Here is a 20529-nt window from a genome sequence, read left to right on the forward strand (position 1 = left end):
CAACTAAACAATAATCAGAATTCTAAAATTTTGAAAAGATTTTTTCTCTATAATATCATTTTGTTAATTGTTTTAGTTCTGCTCACTTCCCTCTGCATCAGTTCATTCAGTCTACTCCAAAGTATTTGAACTCAGGAAGGAATTCAGGAAAGCCCTGAACTCTTATCTACAGTCATCACTGAACTGTCCCAAGAAAAGGGTATTATTGCCCTCATTTCACAGAAGAGGAAACAGAAACTCAGTAATGTGGAATAAATGCTTGTTGATTGATTAAAGTAACTTGATAGGAAGTGTGGAACAGTGGGAAGAACTCTGACTCTAAAATCAGAGGACTTGGGTTCAAATGCTACTTCTGGCACATATTACATGTGAAACCTTAGGAATGTCCCTTAACTTTTTGGGGCCTCAATTTCCTCATCTGTAGAATAAGGGAGTTGGACTAGATGGCTTTTGAAGTCCCCCCCGCCCCAATTTTAGAATTATATCTTTCAGATGGTTATATAACTAGTAAGTATCAGAGGAAAGATTTGAACCAGATTTCTCTGAGAATTTCTAGTTCAGTTATCTGGTTTTAAAAAAGAGAAAACCAGGGCCCAGAGAAGGAAAGTCATTTGTCCAAGGTCACTTAGTTAGTAACCTGGTGAAGAGCAGCATTTAAAACCAAATTTCTCCTGACTCCAAATCCAGCATTATCCCATGCTATCTTATGATCTATGAAGGTCAGAGTGATTTATAACAAATCACAATATGTGGTGGAGCCCAAATCATAAAATCACAGAATTCAGAGCTGGAAGGCTCTTTTGTCTTCAAACACACCCAAGTCTATCACATTCTTAAAAATCATCCCCCATTCATAAAAGAGGGAAAAGAACCCACATGTGCAAAAATATTTGTAGCAGCCCTTTATGCGATGCCAAAGAACTGGAAACTGAATGGATGCCTCTTAGTTGGGGAATGGCTGAATTAGTTACGGTATAGGAAGGTAATGGAATATTATTGTTCCATAAGAAATGTTGAGCAGGCTGATCTCAGAAAAGCCTGGAAAGACTTACATGAACTGATGATGCTAAGTGAAGTAAGCAGAACCAAGAGAACATGGTACACAGTAAAAACAAGATTATGTGATGATCAACTGTGATGGACTTGAATCTTTTCAACAATATGGTGATGCCTATTTCAAAGTCTGATTTTTTTTTGTTTCGCAAAATAACTGTATGGACATGTATACATATATTGTATTTAACATATACTTTAACATATTTAACATGTATTGGTCAACCTGCTATCTGGGGGAGGGGGTGGGGATGAGGGGAAAAATTATAACAAAAGGTTTTGCAATTGTCAATGCTGAAAAATTACCCATGCATGTATCTTGGTAAATAAAAAGCTATAATAAAAAAAAATATAGTCCATATTGACTTGAGATGGAAAATTTCCTTTGTGTCCAGAGAATTATGGAGATTGAATGTGTATTGAAGCATAGTTATTTTTATTTTCTTTTTGTTTGCTCATTTGTTTTTTTCTTTCACATGCTTTTTTCCCTTTTGATCTAATTTTTCTTGGACAAAATAACAAATATGGAAATATGTTTAAAAGAATTGCACATATTTAACCTGTATCAGATTGCTTGCTGACTTGGGGAGAAGAAAAGGGAGGAGAGGAAGAAAAATTTGGAACAAAGGTTTTGCAAAGGTGAATGATGAAAATTATCTTTGCATGTATTTGGAAAAATAAAATACTATTTAAAAAAACTTTAAAAAATCAATGTTGAAAACTATCTTTACATGTATTGGAAAAAAAACAAAATACCATTAAGAAAAAAAGACAAAAAAATATAAAAAAGAATTCTTCCCTTCACCCTACTTTAAGTTATCATGCTATATTTCTCCTATTCCAACCAAATTCCTTTAAAAAGCTGTCTATATTTGCTTACCCCTACTTCCTCAACTCTCATCCCTCAGCCATGGTCAAATTCACCAATGATTTCTTAGTTGCCAGATCTTTTGGTGATTTTTTTTTTCTCTGTGTTCATCCATCTTTAACTTTCTGCTTCATTTGACACTTATCAACCACTCCTCTATTTCTGGATACTCTCTTCTCTCTAAATTTTTGTGACACTACTTATTCTTGATTTGCCTCCTACTGGCCTGCCTGGTCCTTTTTAGATTTCTGTGCTGACTCAATCTCTCTCCTAAAATCCCTAATTATAAGTATTTCTGCAATTCTGTCTTAGGCTTTCCTCTCTTCTGGGCATTATCCTAGGCTTCTTACTATTATTCCCCCATATTCAGTCAGTTGCCAAATCTTGCTGTTTTTGCTTTTATAGTATCTTTTGTACTCTGCCTTTCTCTATGCTTAGAGTTACCACGTTAGTCGGTCTTCCTGCCTCATGTCTCTCCCCACTCTAGCTAATCCTATATACTGTTGTCATAATGCTCTTCTGTAAGCTCAGATTTGACTTTCTAATCCTTACTGAATTAACTCCAATAGAGTCCTATTAGTTCTAGGATCAAATATAAACTTTTCTATTTAGCTTTTATCATCTCTTACCACCTGGTTTAAAGCCTCATTGGAAATGTTTAAAACTCCCTCCAAGAAACTGTAATTAGCCAAAACTGACCTTTCTATCCCTCAAACACATCATCTCGTCTTCTCTCATCATGTCTTTGCAATGGTCTTTCCCCATGCTTGGAATGCCTTCTCTCTTTCCCTCTGCCTCCTTGAAGATGCAGCTCAAGCACCAGCATTTTGCTAATCTCATCCAATTATTTATGCCCTCTATAACAAATTATCATCTATTTAGCCATTTTGCACAGATTTGTTTTTATTCACTCAATACTTAAGCTGTGTGCATATATGTATACATGTATGCACATACACACACAAATGTTTCCTCCATTATAATGAAAACTCTTTATGAATAAGGATTATTTCATTCATTGCACATGTATACCATGTATGTCTAGCATATAACAAATGGCTTAATAAATGCATAGGATCATAGATTTTGTTTTGTTGAATAACATAAAGATAATGTAATCTGATTCTCTTTTTTTCCTTTCTTTTTCTCTTTCTCTCTCTTTCCTTCTCCCCTTCTCCCTGTCTGACTCTGTCTCTCTCTCTGTGTCTGTCTCTGTCTTTCTGTCTGTGTCTCTCCCTTCCCCGCCTCACACACAGAGTTTTGCAGATAAAAATACTGATACAAAGAGACATTGAATGATTTGTACAAGGTCACACAGTTATTAAGTAGCAGATGGGAGAGTCACTCCCAGGTCTTCTGATTTCCAATTCTGGACATTCCATCACATTGCCTTCCAATCTCATTTTATAGAGAAGGGAACAAAGCTCTAAAGAGAAGCAATTTGCTGAAGATCACACAAGTGTTAAATGTAAAATTAGGGCTTGAATATAGATCTTCTGATTTTAAATTCAATGCTTTTTTCCACTATAATTCTGTGAATACCAGAGAAGTTCTCAAACATTCAAAGAAAAATATGATTTCTCCTCAATTCAGACGTTCCTTCCAACAAAATCAACTTATATCAGGCCACAGAAATTAATCTGTAATGTTCAAAGATAAACAATTTGAAAAATTAACTCAATAACTTTACATATTCTACAGGGATACAGGGGACAGGAACATACATTTTCATTTTATCTAGTGAATAGTTAATAGGAGGTTGTAGACTAATGGGAATTGTCCCACATTGAAAAGGAAATAAATTAGATGGAAATCTTATTAATTGGGTATTAAAATATAAGGGACCAAAGAAAGCTTGCTTAATTGGGGTGGGGTAGGGAAAGAGAAATGGCATGTTTATTATAACTGAAAAATCCCTTTCTAGAAGGAAACAGCAAATCTCAGGCTACTAAATAGCACCATCTCGTGGCCAGAAAAGTGAACTCTGCCAATCTGGTTTTGTAGATGCCAAATAGAATTGGGTCTAATATTTTTCTTATGGAAGTGTGATGGGGGGGGGAGGGGGGAAGTGGAGGTGGAGGGGAGAAGTGGGATGATTATATGGCATTGATATTTCACACTTTAAAACTATGATTTAAGGAAGGGTTTCTAGTCTAAAAATTCCTCCTGAATGAAAAGTGGCAGTGTGATATTAGTAAGTTATCATTAATCTCCTTGGTGTACAAATCCTGTAGGGGTATTACTCAGTACCCCTACTATTATGTTATACCTTGTTATGTATAATACTTTTTAGTTGGAGAAGCACTATCATCACAATTAAAGTGGCAAACACATATTGTCCATTTATTAAAATATCTAGAGGTCTTTCTAAGATCAATTCTCTAGGGAAATTATATATACATATAAAATAAGGCATTTGCTCAAGATTCCACAGATAGCCTTTTAAAGAAACCGGGGCCATATAAATCCTCTTTTCTATATTTCAGGGAATGAAAATATTAATAATAACATACTTAATTGACATTTATTATAGTTAGCATGTTTGAAGTCCAAACTTATTACATAGCAGAATGGTACATCTTTTGTACATACATACAATTTATAATACATTGTAGTCCCTTATGTAATTAACATGTATAGAATGTTTACAACCATTTTATAGAGTTTTAATATAATTTTACTACACTAAATTGCTATAAAGCTTAATAGTCATATATTTGCTTTTATGGCATATTGTTGTTGCTAGTTAAAGTTAACTTAATGTCATATACCTGTGAGCAACATAAATTCCTCACACTCTCTCAGACTTGATCTCCTATAATCCCATTCCTCTTTCCCTTTCTTCTCTCCATAGAAATGTTCCTGGGGAGAATATGATTTTTTTTTAAGTCAGCACCCTGGCCAGGGACAGTGGGGAAGCTGAGAATTGTGAGTTGAGTCAGCACTACTAGAAAGGACAGAGCTGAGTAGCTCACAGCTGAGTTTAATTATGAGAACATAATGGCTAAAGGGGGTGTAGGGAGAAGGAAGAGGGTATTTAACAGCTGGTAATTACCAGCTGCTATTGTGGAGACTTGTAACAGCTGCAGTTTCTTACTCCTAGGTAAGTCTCTAGAGTTAAAGAAGGGCATGGCTGCATAGTTGGGATACTTGAAGATATTTCATTAGTTATGTCATCATTCTTCTTCAAGGATAATGACTCTGGGGAATGCAAGCAGGAGAACTGAATCTGTATTTGTTTTTTCCCTTTCCTTCTTGATTTCTCCTACAGCTGTTGTATAGTATTAAGGTCCCCAGAGTTGGAGTCAGGAAGACTTGGGCTGAAATCCCACCATAGACATTAGCTGTGTGATCTTGGGCAAATCAATGTAATTTCACTGTTCCTCAGTTTCCTCATCAGTAAAATGAGATTGGACTCTATGGTCCCTTCTTATTCTAAATTTATGATAGTGTGATATCCCCATTGTGTGGGGTTCAGTCTTTTTGCATTAAGTAGAACATTCTTAGAACTACAAAGACTGAATGTGGATCACAACATAGTATTTTCACCTTTCATTGTCATTTGCTTATTTTTTCTTTCTCATTTTTCCCTTTTGATTTGATTTTTCTATGTGCAGAATGATAAATGTGGAAACATGTTTAGAAGAATTGCACATATTTAACCTGTATTATATTACTTGCTGTTTAGGGGAGGGAGGGAGAGAAGAGGTTGAAAGAAAAATTTGGAACACAAGGTTTTTCAGGGTTGAATCCTGAAAATTATCCTGACATATATTTTGAAAAATAAAAAGCTATTATCAAAAAATAAAACAAATAGAATATTTTTTAAAAAGTAATTCCTAGAAATCAGTACTGTCTAGGTTAAAGTCCTACCTCTGTTGCACATTGGCTATGTGATCCTGGGCATGTCATTTGTCTAAACACTTTAGGCAGTTCTCTAAGACTTTATGTTGCAGAGAAGATACTGACCTTCATTGACTGAGGATTCATCATCCAGGAGCTCTTTACACCAGTTAAATCACATGTCCATTTTCTATCTCAGTAATTATGTGATTTTCCTGAGACAGTTTAAGACTGCATCCTTAGTGTAGCATCTGTCTGACATGCTGCCTCCATGAACCTCAGGAATGGTTTGAGTGCTAGGCTTAACATTCAAATCATCAATTTAGTGATGCACTTAAAATTTGAACTCTAAATTTTTTTCCCTTCCCTCTTCCTAAGACAGTAATTTATTTTATACACTTTATATATGTACAATAATATAAATATATTTCCATATTTGTCATGTTGTAAAAAAAAAAGACCCATACACAAAGTAAAAATGGTATGCTTTGATCTGAATTCAAAATAAATCAATTCTTTCTCTGAATGTGGATAGCATTTTCCATTAGTAGTCTTTGTAATTCTCTTAGATCATAGTATTGCTGAGAAGAACTAAGTTATTGATAATTGATTATCATAAAATGTTGCTGTTGCTATGTATCATGTTCTCCTGTTTCTGCTCACATCACTTTGTGTCAGTTCATTTAAGTCTTTCCATGTTTTTCTGAAATCTTCCTGCTCATCATTTCTTATACAATAGTATTCCATTGCATTCATATACTATAGTTTGGTCAGCCATTTCCCAGCTGATGGCCTTCTCCTCAGTTTCCAGTTCTTTGCCATATATAAATAAGCCTTTTCTGACTGTTCTACAAATTGAATCATTTAAAACACAGTTTCTAAGAGAACATGCTACGTTCTCTGTCCAAATAAGTGACTTACAGAGTGGTGACAAGAAGAATGGAAGAGAAAGGAGAAATATGAAACTTTATGAAGGAAGAATCAGTGGAACTTGGTGGCTGATAAGATAATAGAAAGCAGGGGAGATGAGGAAGGGATTGCTACAGTTCCTAGGTAGAGTGACTATGAAAAAAAATGTTATCATTGACAGAAATAGGGAAGTCAGAATAAAGATCTGGTTTGGGGGCTATGGGATTAAGGTATATTATCCTTCAAGAAAACATTATCTGGGTATTGAACTGGAAGACTACAGCTCAGGAAAGTGGTTTGTTAGATACAGATTTGAGATTTAATCACATGCAGATAATAACTGAAATCATTAGAGTGAATTGCATTGTGAATGCCCCCTTCTTCCATATGAAGGATAGGATTAGGGACAAAACAGGAATGAAGGCAAACTAGGAATTTGTAATACTTGTCTTATTTAGGGATAAGTAGCTAAGAACCAAGGGCTTCTCAGTTTGAGATAAAGCAGATGTTGTGTAAAAAACACAAAGCAAAGCTTGCAAGCAGCTTAAATCACAGTAGAAAAAGGAAGTATCAGACATACTGTTCCATAAAGAACAGCTTTGGAAGTGTTGTCAAAGACACAGCTGCTAAACTGTAACTTCCATGGAATTAGGATGTTATAGCTTATCTAAATATTGTATTTTCCCCAGTTTCCAGCAGAATGCTCTGCTTAATGAATCCTTGTTGAATGAATGAATTGCCGACCTTTTGCCATAGATTCATCACCATTAAATCTTCCACAGTTCTCTGTACCCCAGACTCTGGGAAGTTCAGCAGTGCACAAAGCTTTCCCTGGGAACACATATGAAACAGAACAGAATGAAACCCTTGAGTTGTACTCTTTTACTACAAAGAAGTTTTATCTAGCCCCCTGTCTGTCTTGTCTTTCATGACAAATAAGTCTATAACAGCAGTTTTTGTTGTTCAGTTATTTCATTCATGTCTAACTCTTCATGATTCCATTTGGGTTTTTCTTGGCAGTGATTTGCCATTTCCTTCTCCAATTCATTTTATAGATGACAAAACTGAGATAGACAGGGTAAAGTCACTTGTTCAGAGTAACACAGCTAGAAAGTGCCTGAGGCCAGATTTAAACTTAGGAAGATGTCTTTCCTACTCCAGACCTGGCACTCTAGGCAATATAATGCCATCTAGCTAGAATAGTCTTAACAATCATCAGTCCAGAGTTTTATTTCTCCTTGTGTGTGCCCTTGGCATTTATTTCCTGCCTACAAGCAATCTCAGAGTGGGAGAGTAAGGCTAGATTCTAGAGGAGCTATCCTCAAAACTTTTTGGTTTCAGGATCCTTTTACATCTTTAGAAATTATTAAGCATCCTAATAAGCTTTTGTTTTTGTGGGTTATAGGTATTGCTATTACTCTATTAGAAAGTACAACTGATAAAAAATTTAAAATTTGTTCATGTAAAATGATAAATTCATTACATATTTTTGATGAATTTAAATAAAATGTCCAAAACAAACAAAAAGGTGAGAAAATGGCATTGTTTTGCATATTTTTATAAATCTTTTTAATGCTTGGCTTAATAGAAAAAAGATGGATTCTTACATATGTTTCTGCATTCAGTCTGCAACTATATATTGATTTGCTTTCACTCTATGAAGAAAATCCAGCCTTATCTAAACATGTAGTTGTAGTTGAATGAGTACTATAGTAGGGAAGTAATGTCTTATGATATCATGAAAATAGTTATGACCTCATAGACTTCCTGAGAAGATGTTGGATTACCTCAGGAGTTCACAGACGACATTCTCAGACTGCTGTTCTAGATTCTAGATAGAATATTGTCAGTAAGAATATGGAAATATGTTTAGAAAAACTGCACCTTTTAACCTATGTCAGACTACTTGTTTTGTGGAAGGGAGGAGAGGAAGAAAAATTTGGAACACCAGGTTTTGCAAAGATGAACATTGAAAACTATCTTTGCGTGTATTTGGAAAAGCAAAAATTCACTCAATCTTTCCCCCAAACTGCTAAATTTACATATATATATATATATATATATATATATATATATATATAGTTGTTGTTATTGTTGGGGCAATTGGGGCAAGTGTTGCGTGTCTGAGGCCAGATTTGAACTCTTTCTGACTTCAGAGCTGGTGATCTATCCTCTGTGCCTCCTAGCTGTCCCCTAAATTCTTTTAAATAATTGACCATGAACCAATTTTTGAGCATCAGAATACCTAAAAGACAGCAGAACATTTTCCAGCTGAAGGTAACTTAGAAGGTCAGCAGAAAAAGTCTGTGACAGGAGAGTGACAGTCTAGGTGCAAGCCTAGTGTATGCTGCACCAGCACAGCTCCAGCTCCAGCTCCAGCCCTAGCCCTAGCCCCAACATTAGCAAAGGGGGAACCTCTGAATCTGAATTGGTGGCAGCGCTACTGTCTTCTGGACCTCTCAGCCCAATGACATCAGGGAAGACTTGGATGGGCAGTGGAGGGATTGAGGGATCTGTGGCAATGGAGTGGGAATCTGGCATGTGGTCCCATCGGAAGGGAACTAAGGAAGAAAAACCAAATGAAGGTGGCCTAGTAGCTGTACCTGATCTAAAACTATTGTATAAAGCAGCAGTCACCAAAACTACTTGATATTGGCTAAGAAATAGACTAGTTGATCAGTGGAATAAATTAGGTTCACAGAACAAAATAGTCAATAACTATAGCAATCCAGTGTTTGACAAATCCAAAAACCCCAGCTTTTGGGATAAGAATTCATTATTTGCCAAAAAATTGCTGGGAAAATTGGAAATTAGTATGGCAAAAACTAGGTATTGACCTATACATAACACCATACACCAAACTAAGATCAAAATGGGTCCATGATCTAGGCATAAAGAATGAGATTATAAGTAAGTTAGAAGAACATAGAATAGTTTACCTCTCAGACCTGTGGAGGAGGAAGGAATTTGTGACCAATTATTGATCACAAAATAGAAAATTTTGATTATATTAAGTTAAAAAGCTTTTGTACAAATAAAATGAATGCAGATAAGATTAGAAGGAAAGCAATAAACTGGGAAAATACTTTTACAGCTAAAGGTTCTAATAAAGGCCTTATCTCCTAAATATATAGAGAATTGACTCTAATTTATAAGAAATCAAGCCATTCTCCAATTGATAAATGGTCAAAGAATATGAACAGATAATTTTCAGATGAAGAAATTTAAACTATTTCTAGTCATATGATAAGGTGTTCCAAATCATTATTGATCAGAGGAATGCAAATTAAGGCAACTCTGAGATACCACTATACACCTCTCATATTGACTAAGATAACAGGAAAAGATAATGATGAATTCCAGGAAAATAGGAATAGGATGGGATGTGGGAAGTGGGGGAGGAAAGGGAGAAGGAAGTGACAAGACAGGGCATATTAGGAGAGGGAATAGTAACAAAACTTTTGAGGAGGGTCAGGGTAAAAGAAGAGAGAATAAATGGGGGAAATACAGTTAGCAACAGTAATTATAACAAGAATTTTGAAGCAAGTTTCTCTGATAAGGCCTCATTTCTCAAACAGAGGGAACTGAGTCAAATTTATATTTTAAAAAAAGGGCTATGTCCCAATAAATAAATGATCAAAAGATATAATCTGTGCTCAAAGGGTTATAAATTCATACATATCCTTTGAACTTACAATACCATTACTAGGCATGAATACCAAAAGAAGAAAGGAAAATGACCTATATATACAAAAAATATAACAACTCTCTCCTCAGGGCAAAAAAATTTGGAAATTGAGGGGATGTCCATTAATTGGGGAAGGCTTGCTCAATAAAATGTGGTATGTGTTTGTGACAGAATATTATTGTTTTATAGAAAACAACGAGAAGGATGCTCTCAAAAAAAAAAAAAAAAAGACTGGAAAGTCCTCGATGAATTCGAGCAAAGTGAAATGTACTGTGTACAAAGTAATAGCAATGTTCTGGCATGACCAGCTGTAAATGACTGCTATTCTCAATAGTACATTGATCCACGACTACTGTGAAGGACTTATGATGAGAAATTTTATTGATACCCAGAGAAGGAATTGATTGTGTCTGAATGCAGCACTATCTCTCTCTCTCTCTTAAAAACAATTTTTCTTGAAGGTTTTTATTTTCATTAGAGTGGGAGATCTATGTTTTCTTTTTACAACTTTATTGTTGTAAACATGGAAATGTTTTGCATATCTTCACATGTGGTTTCTTAATTGTGAGTGGAGATAAGGGAGAGAACCTAGAACTCAAAAATGTAAAGAATTATAAATATAACTGGGGAAATATTAAATAAATAAAAATAATTTTGTTCATACACAGAAAAAGAAAATATATACAAAAGTATTTATTTTGTTGTAGCAAAAAACTAGAAAGTAAGAAGGTGTTTACAGGTTGGAAAATGGCCAGAAAATTTAAATATTATATATGAAAATAAAATAAAATACTATTAATATAGAAAAGAATATTGTCAATAACCATTGTTTGTTAGCCCCATTGTTTAGCTGTCCTCGCTTTCTTAATCTGTCAAAAATAGGAAAGATAAAGGTTTGGGGATATTGCCAAGAAGAGAAAACTAAGTTACCTCACAGTTTTACCCATGGTGTTTTTTTTTTTTTTTAATGATAGGGGGACAAGATCACCACCTATACTATTCCTTATTTTATACAATATGTCTGCTTTGCAGCTATAGAGGTCTTGGAATATATCTATAGAGAAAGAATGAATGGAACACATACACACATATACACATATAGCTACATACATATACATTCTCTTTCTAGATAGTTTGTGTGTATAAATGTAGTGTATATGACATTCAATTTTTCTATGTATATACATATTCCATTATTTTCCTCTCTCTTCCTCCTCTCTTTATTTCTCTCTCTCATATATATGTATATAAAAATTATATATATGGATGTATGTGTATATGTGTGTATGGGCAACTAGATGGCATAGTAGATAATTGGATCTGGAATCAGGAATGCCTGAGTTCAAATGTTACTGCAGATATTTATGTGTGACCCTGGATAAGTCACTTAATCCTGTTTGCTTCAGTCTCCTCATCTGTAATATGAGCTGGAGAGAGGGAATGGCAAATCATTCTAGCATCTTTAGAAAGAAAACCCAAAATGAAGTTTTAAAGAGTCAGACATGACTGAAATAACTGAATAACAATAACAAAAATGTATATGTATATGTGTGTATACATATAAATGTATATGATAAGATTTGCTTGATTTTGACAAGAATTGCTGAGAAAACTGAAAAGCAGTTTGGAAATTTATTGTGGGTATATGATAAAAGATGTTAAACTCAAAATAGTTAAAAAAAAAACTCAAAACAATTAAAGTTCGTGTCATTAAAAATTAGGATAGAATCAGATCCTGTAACTTTCAGCTTACTTTCTTTTAAAAAATTTTTTTTTTTAATAATGGCTTTTTATTTTCAAAATACATGCAAAGATAGTTTTCAGTATTCACCCTTGCAAAACTCTGTGTCCCAAATATTTCTCCCTCCCTTCCCCCTACTCACCTCTCCTAGACAACAAGTAATCCAATACATGTTAAAGATGTGTTGTTCTTCTATACATATTTGTACATTTATCATGCTTTTAGGTTACTTACATAGCTATGGATGGGGGTGAATCCTTAACCAAACAAAGGTAAGAAATGATTACAAATTGTAAAACAAATTATTTAAATCAGGGCTTCTTAAACTTTTCCTTCTTGGGACCTCTTTTCACCCAAGAAATTTTACAGAATCCCAGATATATAGGTATATAAAGTAGATATACAAATCAAACATTTACTGATAATAAATCATAATTTCAAAACTCCTACATTCAGTTAAAAGATCCCATATGGGGTCACAACCCACAATTTAAGAAGCTGAGAATTAGAACATAAAACTTAATGCATCTAGGATGATAAGTATCATCAGAGGACAAATCTAGAACTAAAAAAAATTTAAAAGAAGTTTATTAAGTTGTTCTGCAGAGGAAGAGCTGAAAAAGAGATGGCTCACTCCCCTAAAGTCTGTAAATCTTATGTAGAATTCAAAGGAACAAGGAAATTGCAACTGATTAGTATGGAGACAGTTTCCAAATAAGACAAATAGGTTGCTTGAGATGTATAACAGGAAGAAAATCCTTCCATTCCTTGCATCAACATTCAGATTTCCTGGAAGATTTTTGGTCAATATAACCTGGAGTCATGAATTAAGCATTAAATATCATTTCTAAACAATAGGTCTTGTCTGTCACTCATGCAATGCTAATTTTCTTACTGAAAAAAGTCATTTGAGAAAAAAGTTATCAACTATTTGTGTTAAGGGTCATATATATCTGAGATACATAGGCTACTAATAATTATATATAAAAGACCTAAAAATAATATGAACGAATAATTCTCCACAAAACCCTGCAAATTCCACAAGAAAAGGTGCTGTAAATCACTAATAATGGAAATGTAAACCAAAATAATTCTGAAATTTTATCTCATACCCAGCAAAACAACAAAGATAATAAAAGACAAGAATAGCAACTGTTAGGAACTTTGGAAAAATGAACACATATATTGTTGTGGCTAGAAATTGGATCAGGTCGTTAAAGAATTTTGAAAGCCAAATAGAAGATTTTATATTTTATCCTAAAGGCAATGGAAAGCAACTGAAGTTTATTGGGTAGGGAAGCCAGAGTTCATAATAGCCCAAATACTGTGATATGCAGAGATTTTTTTTTCTTAGCTATTCTCTCCCAACACAGGTTATCCTGAAGAAAAGACAGATTAAAACAACATCTTATTCTCCTGTGGGAAATTAACATTTTTCCTTGAGCAAAGAGATCCATGATCATTTCATTTCTAAGGCCATTATTTGAAGACTGATTACTTAGATAGGATAAAAAGACAAGACATGGTCCTAGAAAGCTCTTTGAAGCTAGTATCTACAGAATAGCTATCTATAAGAATTTGGAGTGTTAGAAAGCTATTGATTGAAATACTACAATGTAGATTAGACTTGACCAGGAATCCTGAAATAAAAATAAAAGGAAAATCTGGTACAAAATCCAAAATTTGGTATGGTACAAAATTCAGATGACTGAATTAATCACCCAGAAGATTCTTGAATCTTTGATCTTTTCTCTTTTCATTTTCCTTTATTTCCTATGAATGAGTCCATAAGGGTCAATTTGATTTTCTCTCCTCTTAGGAAGTAGAAAGTCATCCCTCAGCACAATGAATACCAATGGTGAAGAAAACTCATCCAGTATTACAGAAATAGAAGATAAAAAAGAGACAACAGAATCAGTAAACTCAGAAGATAATGCAGATGGCACACAGAATGTGCTGGCTAAGGAAAGTTCATTGTTTTGTCCGGTATGTACTTAAAACTCTTATCATAGGGCATCAAATGATCTTCCTATTCTCAAGTGCACCCAGCTTCTATGTTAGTGTATAGAAAAGTTGATGGGCTAGGTGGTCTGCACACTGTGGTTACAGGCAATAGACACAAAGGCAAAATCAAACAGTCCCCACCCTCTAGGAACTCTCATTGTGGTCTGGGGGAACATGCACATACATACATATGAAAAATATATACAATCAATACGAGGTAATTGGTGTGATGGACAGAGAAAGGAAGACACCAAGAGCTGGGGAATATGGAAAAGATTCAGGTCAAGGGCAACATTTATTATGAGTCTTGAACAAAACTTGGTGGAAGTGAAGGAGCGTGCCTACCAAGGATGAGAGAGATTCAATACAAAGTCACAAAAATAGGTAATGAAGAAAACTGGAGGAACAGTAACAAAGGCAAATATAGTTTGTTTGTAGAATGTGTGATATAGAATAGGAAAGGTAGTATCCCAGCATGCAAGGGAACTGCCTTCTAATTAAATGTAGCTTATGTAAGCTATTATGATGACACAACCAAAAGGGTCTGAAGTAGAAATTAAATCTGAGACTTGATGTTGATTTACCAATATTGTTCAATCATATTCTCTTATGTCCTTGTCAAAGTCTAATTTACATTATATTATATATATTCTATGCATATGTGTTGCATACAATTTACAGTTGTAAACCATATTTTTTTTCATCTTTTCCTCCATCCCTAGCACTATGTCTAGCACATACTGTATATTTCATAAATGTTTATTAGTGAATGAATGGATCAATGAATGAGCTGAATCAGCTGACTCATTATAATGCTAGAGAAACTGAGACAAGACAGAGATTAGGGTTTTTAATATTTTAATAGTAGAAAATTTGAACTAGCAAAGCCATACTAGCCATAGCCAACAGGCTGAATTCAGACTCTTGTCTCAAAGCATCCAGCAATCAATTCCAGAGACTTTTAATAGGGCTCCAACTATCAGGGAAACAAAGGCAAGAGTTGGGGGCAGAGTACTGGGTAAGTGGAAATTTCAGGAAGGACCATAACTTAGCTCTGACAGGTTGAGGGTAAGGAGGAAGGATCATAATTCTGATAAGGAGGTGGTCGAGCAGGAGTCAGGAAGTCTGAGCCAGAAGATGCTCAAGCATTTGAGATAAGCCATCTGGAGGTTTATGACTCTCTAGAATTCAAAAGTGGCCAGAACTCTGCAGCCCTAATTATCTCAGTCCTAATAGCCAGGAAGGGAAGGTTGCCACCAGGGGAAATGAGGCAGAACAATTCAGGGAAACTGAGGTATTCAGGGAATCTCAGACATAACTCCTTGTAATGTAATATAAATGTAATGACATTTGCTGCAAAAATATGTTTTTTTAAGGTTAATTTTCCCAGCAATGGAATATTTTGGAAAGGCAGGGATGTCGACAGGGTCACTTGGATCCTGTCCTTAATTCCCACTAGGACTACATTCAAGCTGTCCTATAAAAATAACTTGACAGGAAGATCTGAGTTCATGACCTACCTTTGACACTTAACTAAGCTGCCCTTCAGTACATTCTAATTATTGAATGCTTGGTACATTACTGAATTTCTAAAAACTTCAGAAAACTCTCTAAGCCTCTCAGCTGCAGAGAAGGAATCTACTTTCTTCACCCTGGATTCCACCTTGGCAATCAAAAGATCTAGTCCCTAATTGGTGTCTGTGATTTTCCCCTCTTATCCTTTTGAAGTCTTGGGTTAAAACCCAAACAAAAGATGATAATTTTCTCTCTGTGTTAGTGATGAATTTTTCACAAGTCTGAGCCTCTTGATACTGATACATCTATTAAGTACCAATTGTATGTAAAGCATTGTGTCACATGCTGAAGAGCAAAAAAAAGAAAAGCATCACTTAAGGCAAAGCAAGTTATGTTTGTGTTAAATCCTATTGGGTTTTGCAGTTGGCATATTGCTGGAGCATGTGGCCAAGGGCATCCTTTGCCAACAGCACTGGCACTCTATTCCCTATTATTTATCTCTGTGAATTAGTAAGTCTCAGAACTCATCTATTTGGATCTGGATTTGTTTTTTTCTTATCTGTATGCTCCTGATATTATAAAAGAATCATAGAATTTTAAAGTTAGAGGGACTTTAGGGTGGTCTATCTAGTTCAGCTGAAACTCTGCATCTTGTATTTCATCTAATTCAACCTTTTAATTTTACATGGAAGGAAAATAAACAATGAAATGGATTATAGTACTTTTATGCTCTGAATAAAATTATTATAGCCTCCCTCCCTTTTTCCTTGCTGTTAGAAATGGGAGCATTTAGTCAAGAAAATCCTTGCCATACCATTGAATCATACAATCCAGGTACATTATCTCAATCCTTGCTAGGATAATTCTCCCTCCGTTTGAGTATTGTCCCTCATCTCATGGTCTCCTGCCCTCGACTTTTTCATCTTGATCCTTGTCCTGTCAGAACAAAGTTATGATCCTTTCATGGAATTATAGCTTGTCCGCTCACTCAGTGTCCTTACCCCTCTTTATCTTCATTTCCCCCATAAGATTGTATACCCTAGTTAGCTCTAAAAGTTTCCTGCTTCAGTTACTGAGGCTGAATAATTTTTGAACATGAGTTTGATTGATCTGCTAGCCTAAACTGTCCACAATTAAAAGATTAAAAACCAATTTCTGTCTTGCCTCAGTTTCTCTGGCATTACAGCACTACTTGGGGTTCAGAGGAATAAATGAAGAGATGATTGGTCTTTTCTACTCATTTTATTCTTATCATTTTGAATAAAATGTGTAATTTCTATGTTATATCAATATCCACTATAGGAAAGAAACTGCTTCAAGCATGAAATTTAAGTGTTCAAATGAAATTTATTTAGATATATGCATATACATTTATACATAGTTGATTAAGACCTAAGGAGGGTTAAAGACCTAAGAGGATCAATTTTTTGCCTTAAGCTGATTCACTTCCATCTATTTTGAAAAGTACCAGTAGTGTCAGATCAACTCATGCATCAGCAAAAGCAAATTCCTGATTTTTTTTTTTAATACAGGAAAAGGAGGTCCTATCTCCAATGTAAGTTGTAAACTATGTTTTCACAGTTTCCCCAAAGTTCTAGGGCAGCAATAGGTGAGGAAGCAAGATATAATCTGCTACCTTTCTCTAGAATCCCATACTTCAAGGTCTTTGAGCATTGTGATTTGGTTGCAGAGGAAAAGAAGGGGAAAAGATAGGAGGGAGAAAGTCTCACTCTCCTCCTAGCTGATAGTGCAGATTTACAGGACCTGTTCACAAAAAAAAATATGAGAGGGGTTCTGCTTTTGTGATTTTATCTGGACTCTGAGAAATATTAATTAATAAATTTCCCAGAGTCTTTAAGGTTCATCTCTCTTCACAAATGATCCAAATACAAAGGTGTCATAGGATTTTTGATGGCCTAAATTTCTGACTTGAGTCAACTTTCAAACTTTAAATGATAAGCATATTAAACAGGTTTAACATTGACTCGGGGGTTTTTGTTCAAATTTTCACATATTTTCAGGCTTTATATGAGGCAAACTAATAAGCAATCACTACTATCTAAAATAGGTCCCATGAATTTCACAGCTTTGTTGGTAGTAAAACAAGAATGAGAATCCAATTTTACTAATCCTTTATTCAGGATTTCTTTTGCTCCACCATTCTATTCTTTGATTTGCTTTAATTTTGTAAATACACTTTGGCTACCCCATCCCACCTCCCAAAAAACAATATTACTTCTATTTTCTCTTTTTTCCCTCAATATTTTATTTTTTACAATTACATGTAAAGATAATTTTCAACATTTTTATTTTATTAATATTTTATTTTTCCAAATACATGCAAAGATAGTCTTCAGCATTCATCTTTGCAAAACTTTATGTTCCAAATTTCTCTCCTTCTTTTCCTTCTCCCCCCTCTACAAGATAGCAAATAAACCCAATATAGTCAACATTAATTTTTGATAGATTTTGAGTTCCAAATTTTTCTTTCTCCCTCTCTTCTCTCTCCTCTTCCCAAGAAAGTAAGCAATTCAATAGAGGGTATACATGTACAATCATCTTAAATTTTCTTATTTGCCATGTTTTAACACTTCTATTTTCATGGTCACTTGATATTTCATTTGCCTTAGGTTCTGTGTGCTTGCCACTCCATTTCATTTTCAGTATAGTTTTTCCAAGGGTCTCATATCTTCTCATTAAATCATTTCATTTTACCTGCTAGATTTCTTCTCTACTCTACTGTATACTACTATAATGATACAAATGTTCTCTCATTTCTTTTTACAGCTCTCAAAATTGTTTCTTTCTGCTGACGCTTTGATAAAGGAAAATGAAAAATCCCATAACTTAAAAAAGCATGAGATTTCCATTACAGAAGCAAAGAACTATCTTCTTCGAGTCTTAAACATCATATCACTAGAAACACTGGGTCAAGAAGAACCACTAGAGCCTACTCAGCCTGTTGTCTTAAAGAGCAAGAGTACTATTTGTGACCCAATAGGAATGATGAAAATCCTACGCCATAACTTATTATCAGCACCCACATCAAGTGACAAGAGTGAAAAGAGCCCAATGCCCCTCAAAGCATTTGCCCCCCTTGACAAATTCCCCTCTCCAATGCACATTTTTCCTTATGAGTTGCTTGCCCAACATTGTCTTCCTTTCTTGGTACCTTTCATAGTAAGAGATGATATTAGGAAGAAGAAGATTTTGTGCAGGATAGTCCTTTTCAATATTGTCCCTCCCAAAGGAAAAGTCTTCAGACCACAAGGAAAAAGACAAAAACATTTTGAAAAATTGCGCCATCCAGGTGGGTAAATTACTATTATCATTACCATAAACATAACGTAATGGATAGTGCTAGATTGAAACCATGTAAAATGGGAGATTTTAAAATATGGTGTTTGAAAATGTTAACTAACAGAAGGAGGAGGCTTGGTTAACTAGTTTTCATTTATGACCATTCTGATTAAGAAAGGCTTTTTTATTTGGCATCAAGTAAACCTTGGTAATCCATGGTATGCTGATAGTTTTAGGGTAACTATTTGCTGCCCCAAGACTTTTAGAATGCCCTCTAGTAAAGCTATCAAATCCCATACCTTAACATGTTATTAAGAAGGTATTTTCTAATTTTAATAACTGATTCTGCCTACTCAAAAAGTGCATTATTCAAAAGTCCCGTAAAACAATTTTATTAGGGTCACAACTTTTACATTGGTACTGCCTCTATACTTTCAGGTACTTTGAATGTTTCCTATTTATTTAATCTTCTTATTTTCTCCATCACCACCACCTACCTCCCCACCCCAGGCTAATTCAAAATTCTTCTGCAATTATATATTACTAAAACAGTGAAAAGGGAATAAAAATAAGAGCCAAAATGTGTTAAGCTTCACTGAGACTTTCACTGGATTTCCTTTTATTTGGTTATCTAATTTCTTCTAGACCTTTTTTAGCACAAGGTCATCCTTTTTAACCCATTAGCTAGTACTATAATATTATAGATGGGGAAAAGTTATTCTTTGATTCCATTTACTACTACTAAAATAGGTTGAATTGGATAAACATACCTTCTAGAATTAATGGAATTCTCTTGAAGCATTCCTGCAATTCATAATAGTTTTTTTGTTTAAAAAAAACCAAAATAATGATCATGCTTTAACAGGTTAAGACCACCAAAATTCAGTTGTTGGTAATTGAAAAACATCTAAAAAAATCTAAAGAAAAAAATGGGTAAAAATAGATTTTTATTAGGAAAAAAAAATTCTTGCAAGAATTAGTGAAATGTGTATCTTGAAAGTTACTACTAGCTCCCAATTTGAAATCAGCAAATATAATTAATTCTCCCACAATCTGATTATTTTCAGAAAAACAATTTATGGATCTGAAAGACCTCCAGCGGAAATATTATAAGGGCTTGTTGAAATGGAAAAAGAAACCCCTGCCTACGTTCAAGGAAATAATTCCTATTATTGAAAAGACATATGTACCTGAAATGCTCTCGATGGATTATAAAGTCAATCAGAAGTAATAATCCAAATGTACCATAAAAAGTGGGTTGTTTGTGTTAAGTAAAACCTTCCATTAAATAAAATGGTGCACATCTGTGATTGATTTTGAGATGATTGAAATTAAATAGATAACGAAGTAAATCTTTCTGTCTTAGGAAGCCCACAATCTCTAAAGTGAGAATAGTAACTCTTCACTGAATTTCACTAGTTTGGGACTAGAGTCAGGAAAATATCTTTGTTTTCCCCTAGTAAATTTACTTTTAATACAAATTGCTTTGTGAATCATGTTGGGAGAGAAAAACCAAAGCAAAAGGGGAAAACTATGGGAGAGATTAAAAAAAAAAAAAAAAAAAGAAAAAAAAGAAGTGAACATAATATGAGATGATTTACATTTAGT

General features: G+C 34.4%; 2 protein-coding genes across 3 annotated transcripts in view; one reads left to right on the plus strand and one right to left on the minus strand.

The window, feature by feature from the left end:
* The window catches only part of UBAP1 (ubiquitin associated protein 1), a 102644-nt gene extending 97807 nt beyond the window's left edge, over positions 1-4837 (minus strand). The window contains exon 1 of one of the 2 annotated variants that reach the window (XR_004230786.1): positions 4693-4837. The gene's annotated coding sequence lies outside the window, so the exon portion shown is untranslated. The remainder of the gene's footprint in view (positions 1-4692) is intronic. The other variant, XM_003761806.4, reaches the window with a different exon arrangement.
* LOC105749517 overlaps positions 1-20226 on the plus strand; it is a 53800-nt gene extending 33574 nt beyond the window's left edge. Inside the window, exons 2-5 of the mRNA XM_031945548.1 lie at positions 4980-5024; positions 13922-14088; positions 18409-18931; positions 19989-20226. Coding sequence (XP_031801408.1) covers positions 4980-5024; positions 13922-14088; positions 18409-18931; positions 19989-20152 — 899 coding nt within the window. The 3' untranslated portion in view covers positions 20153-20226. The remainder of the gene's footprint in view (positions 1-4979; positions 5025-13921; positions 14089-18408; positions 18932-19988) is intronic.
* The last annotated feature ends 303 nt before the right edge of the window (positions 20227-20529 follow it).

This window comes from Sarcophilus harrisii, chromosome 1, assembly GCF_902635505.1.
Source record: "Sarcophilus harrisii chromosome 1, mSarHar1.11, whole genome shotgun sequence".
NCBI lineage: Eukaryota > Metazoa > Chordata > Mammalia > Dasyuromorphia > Dasyuridae > Sarcophilus > Sarcophilus harrisii.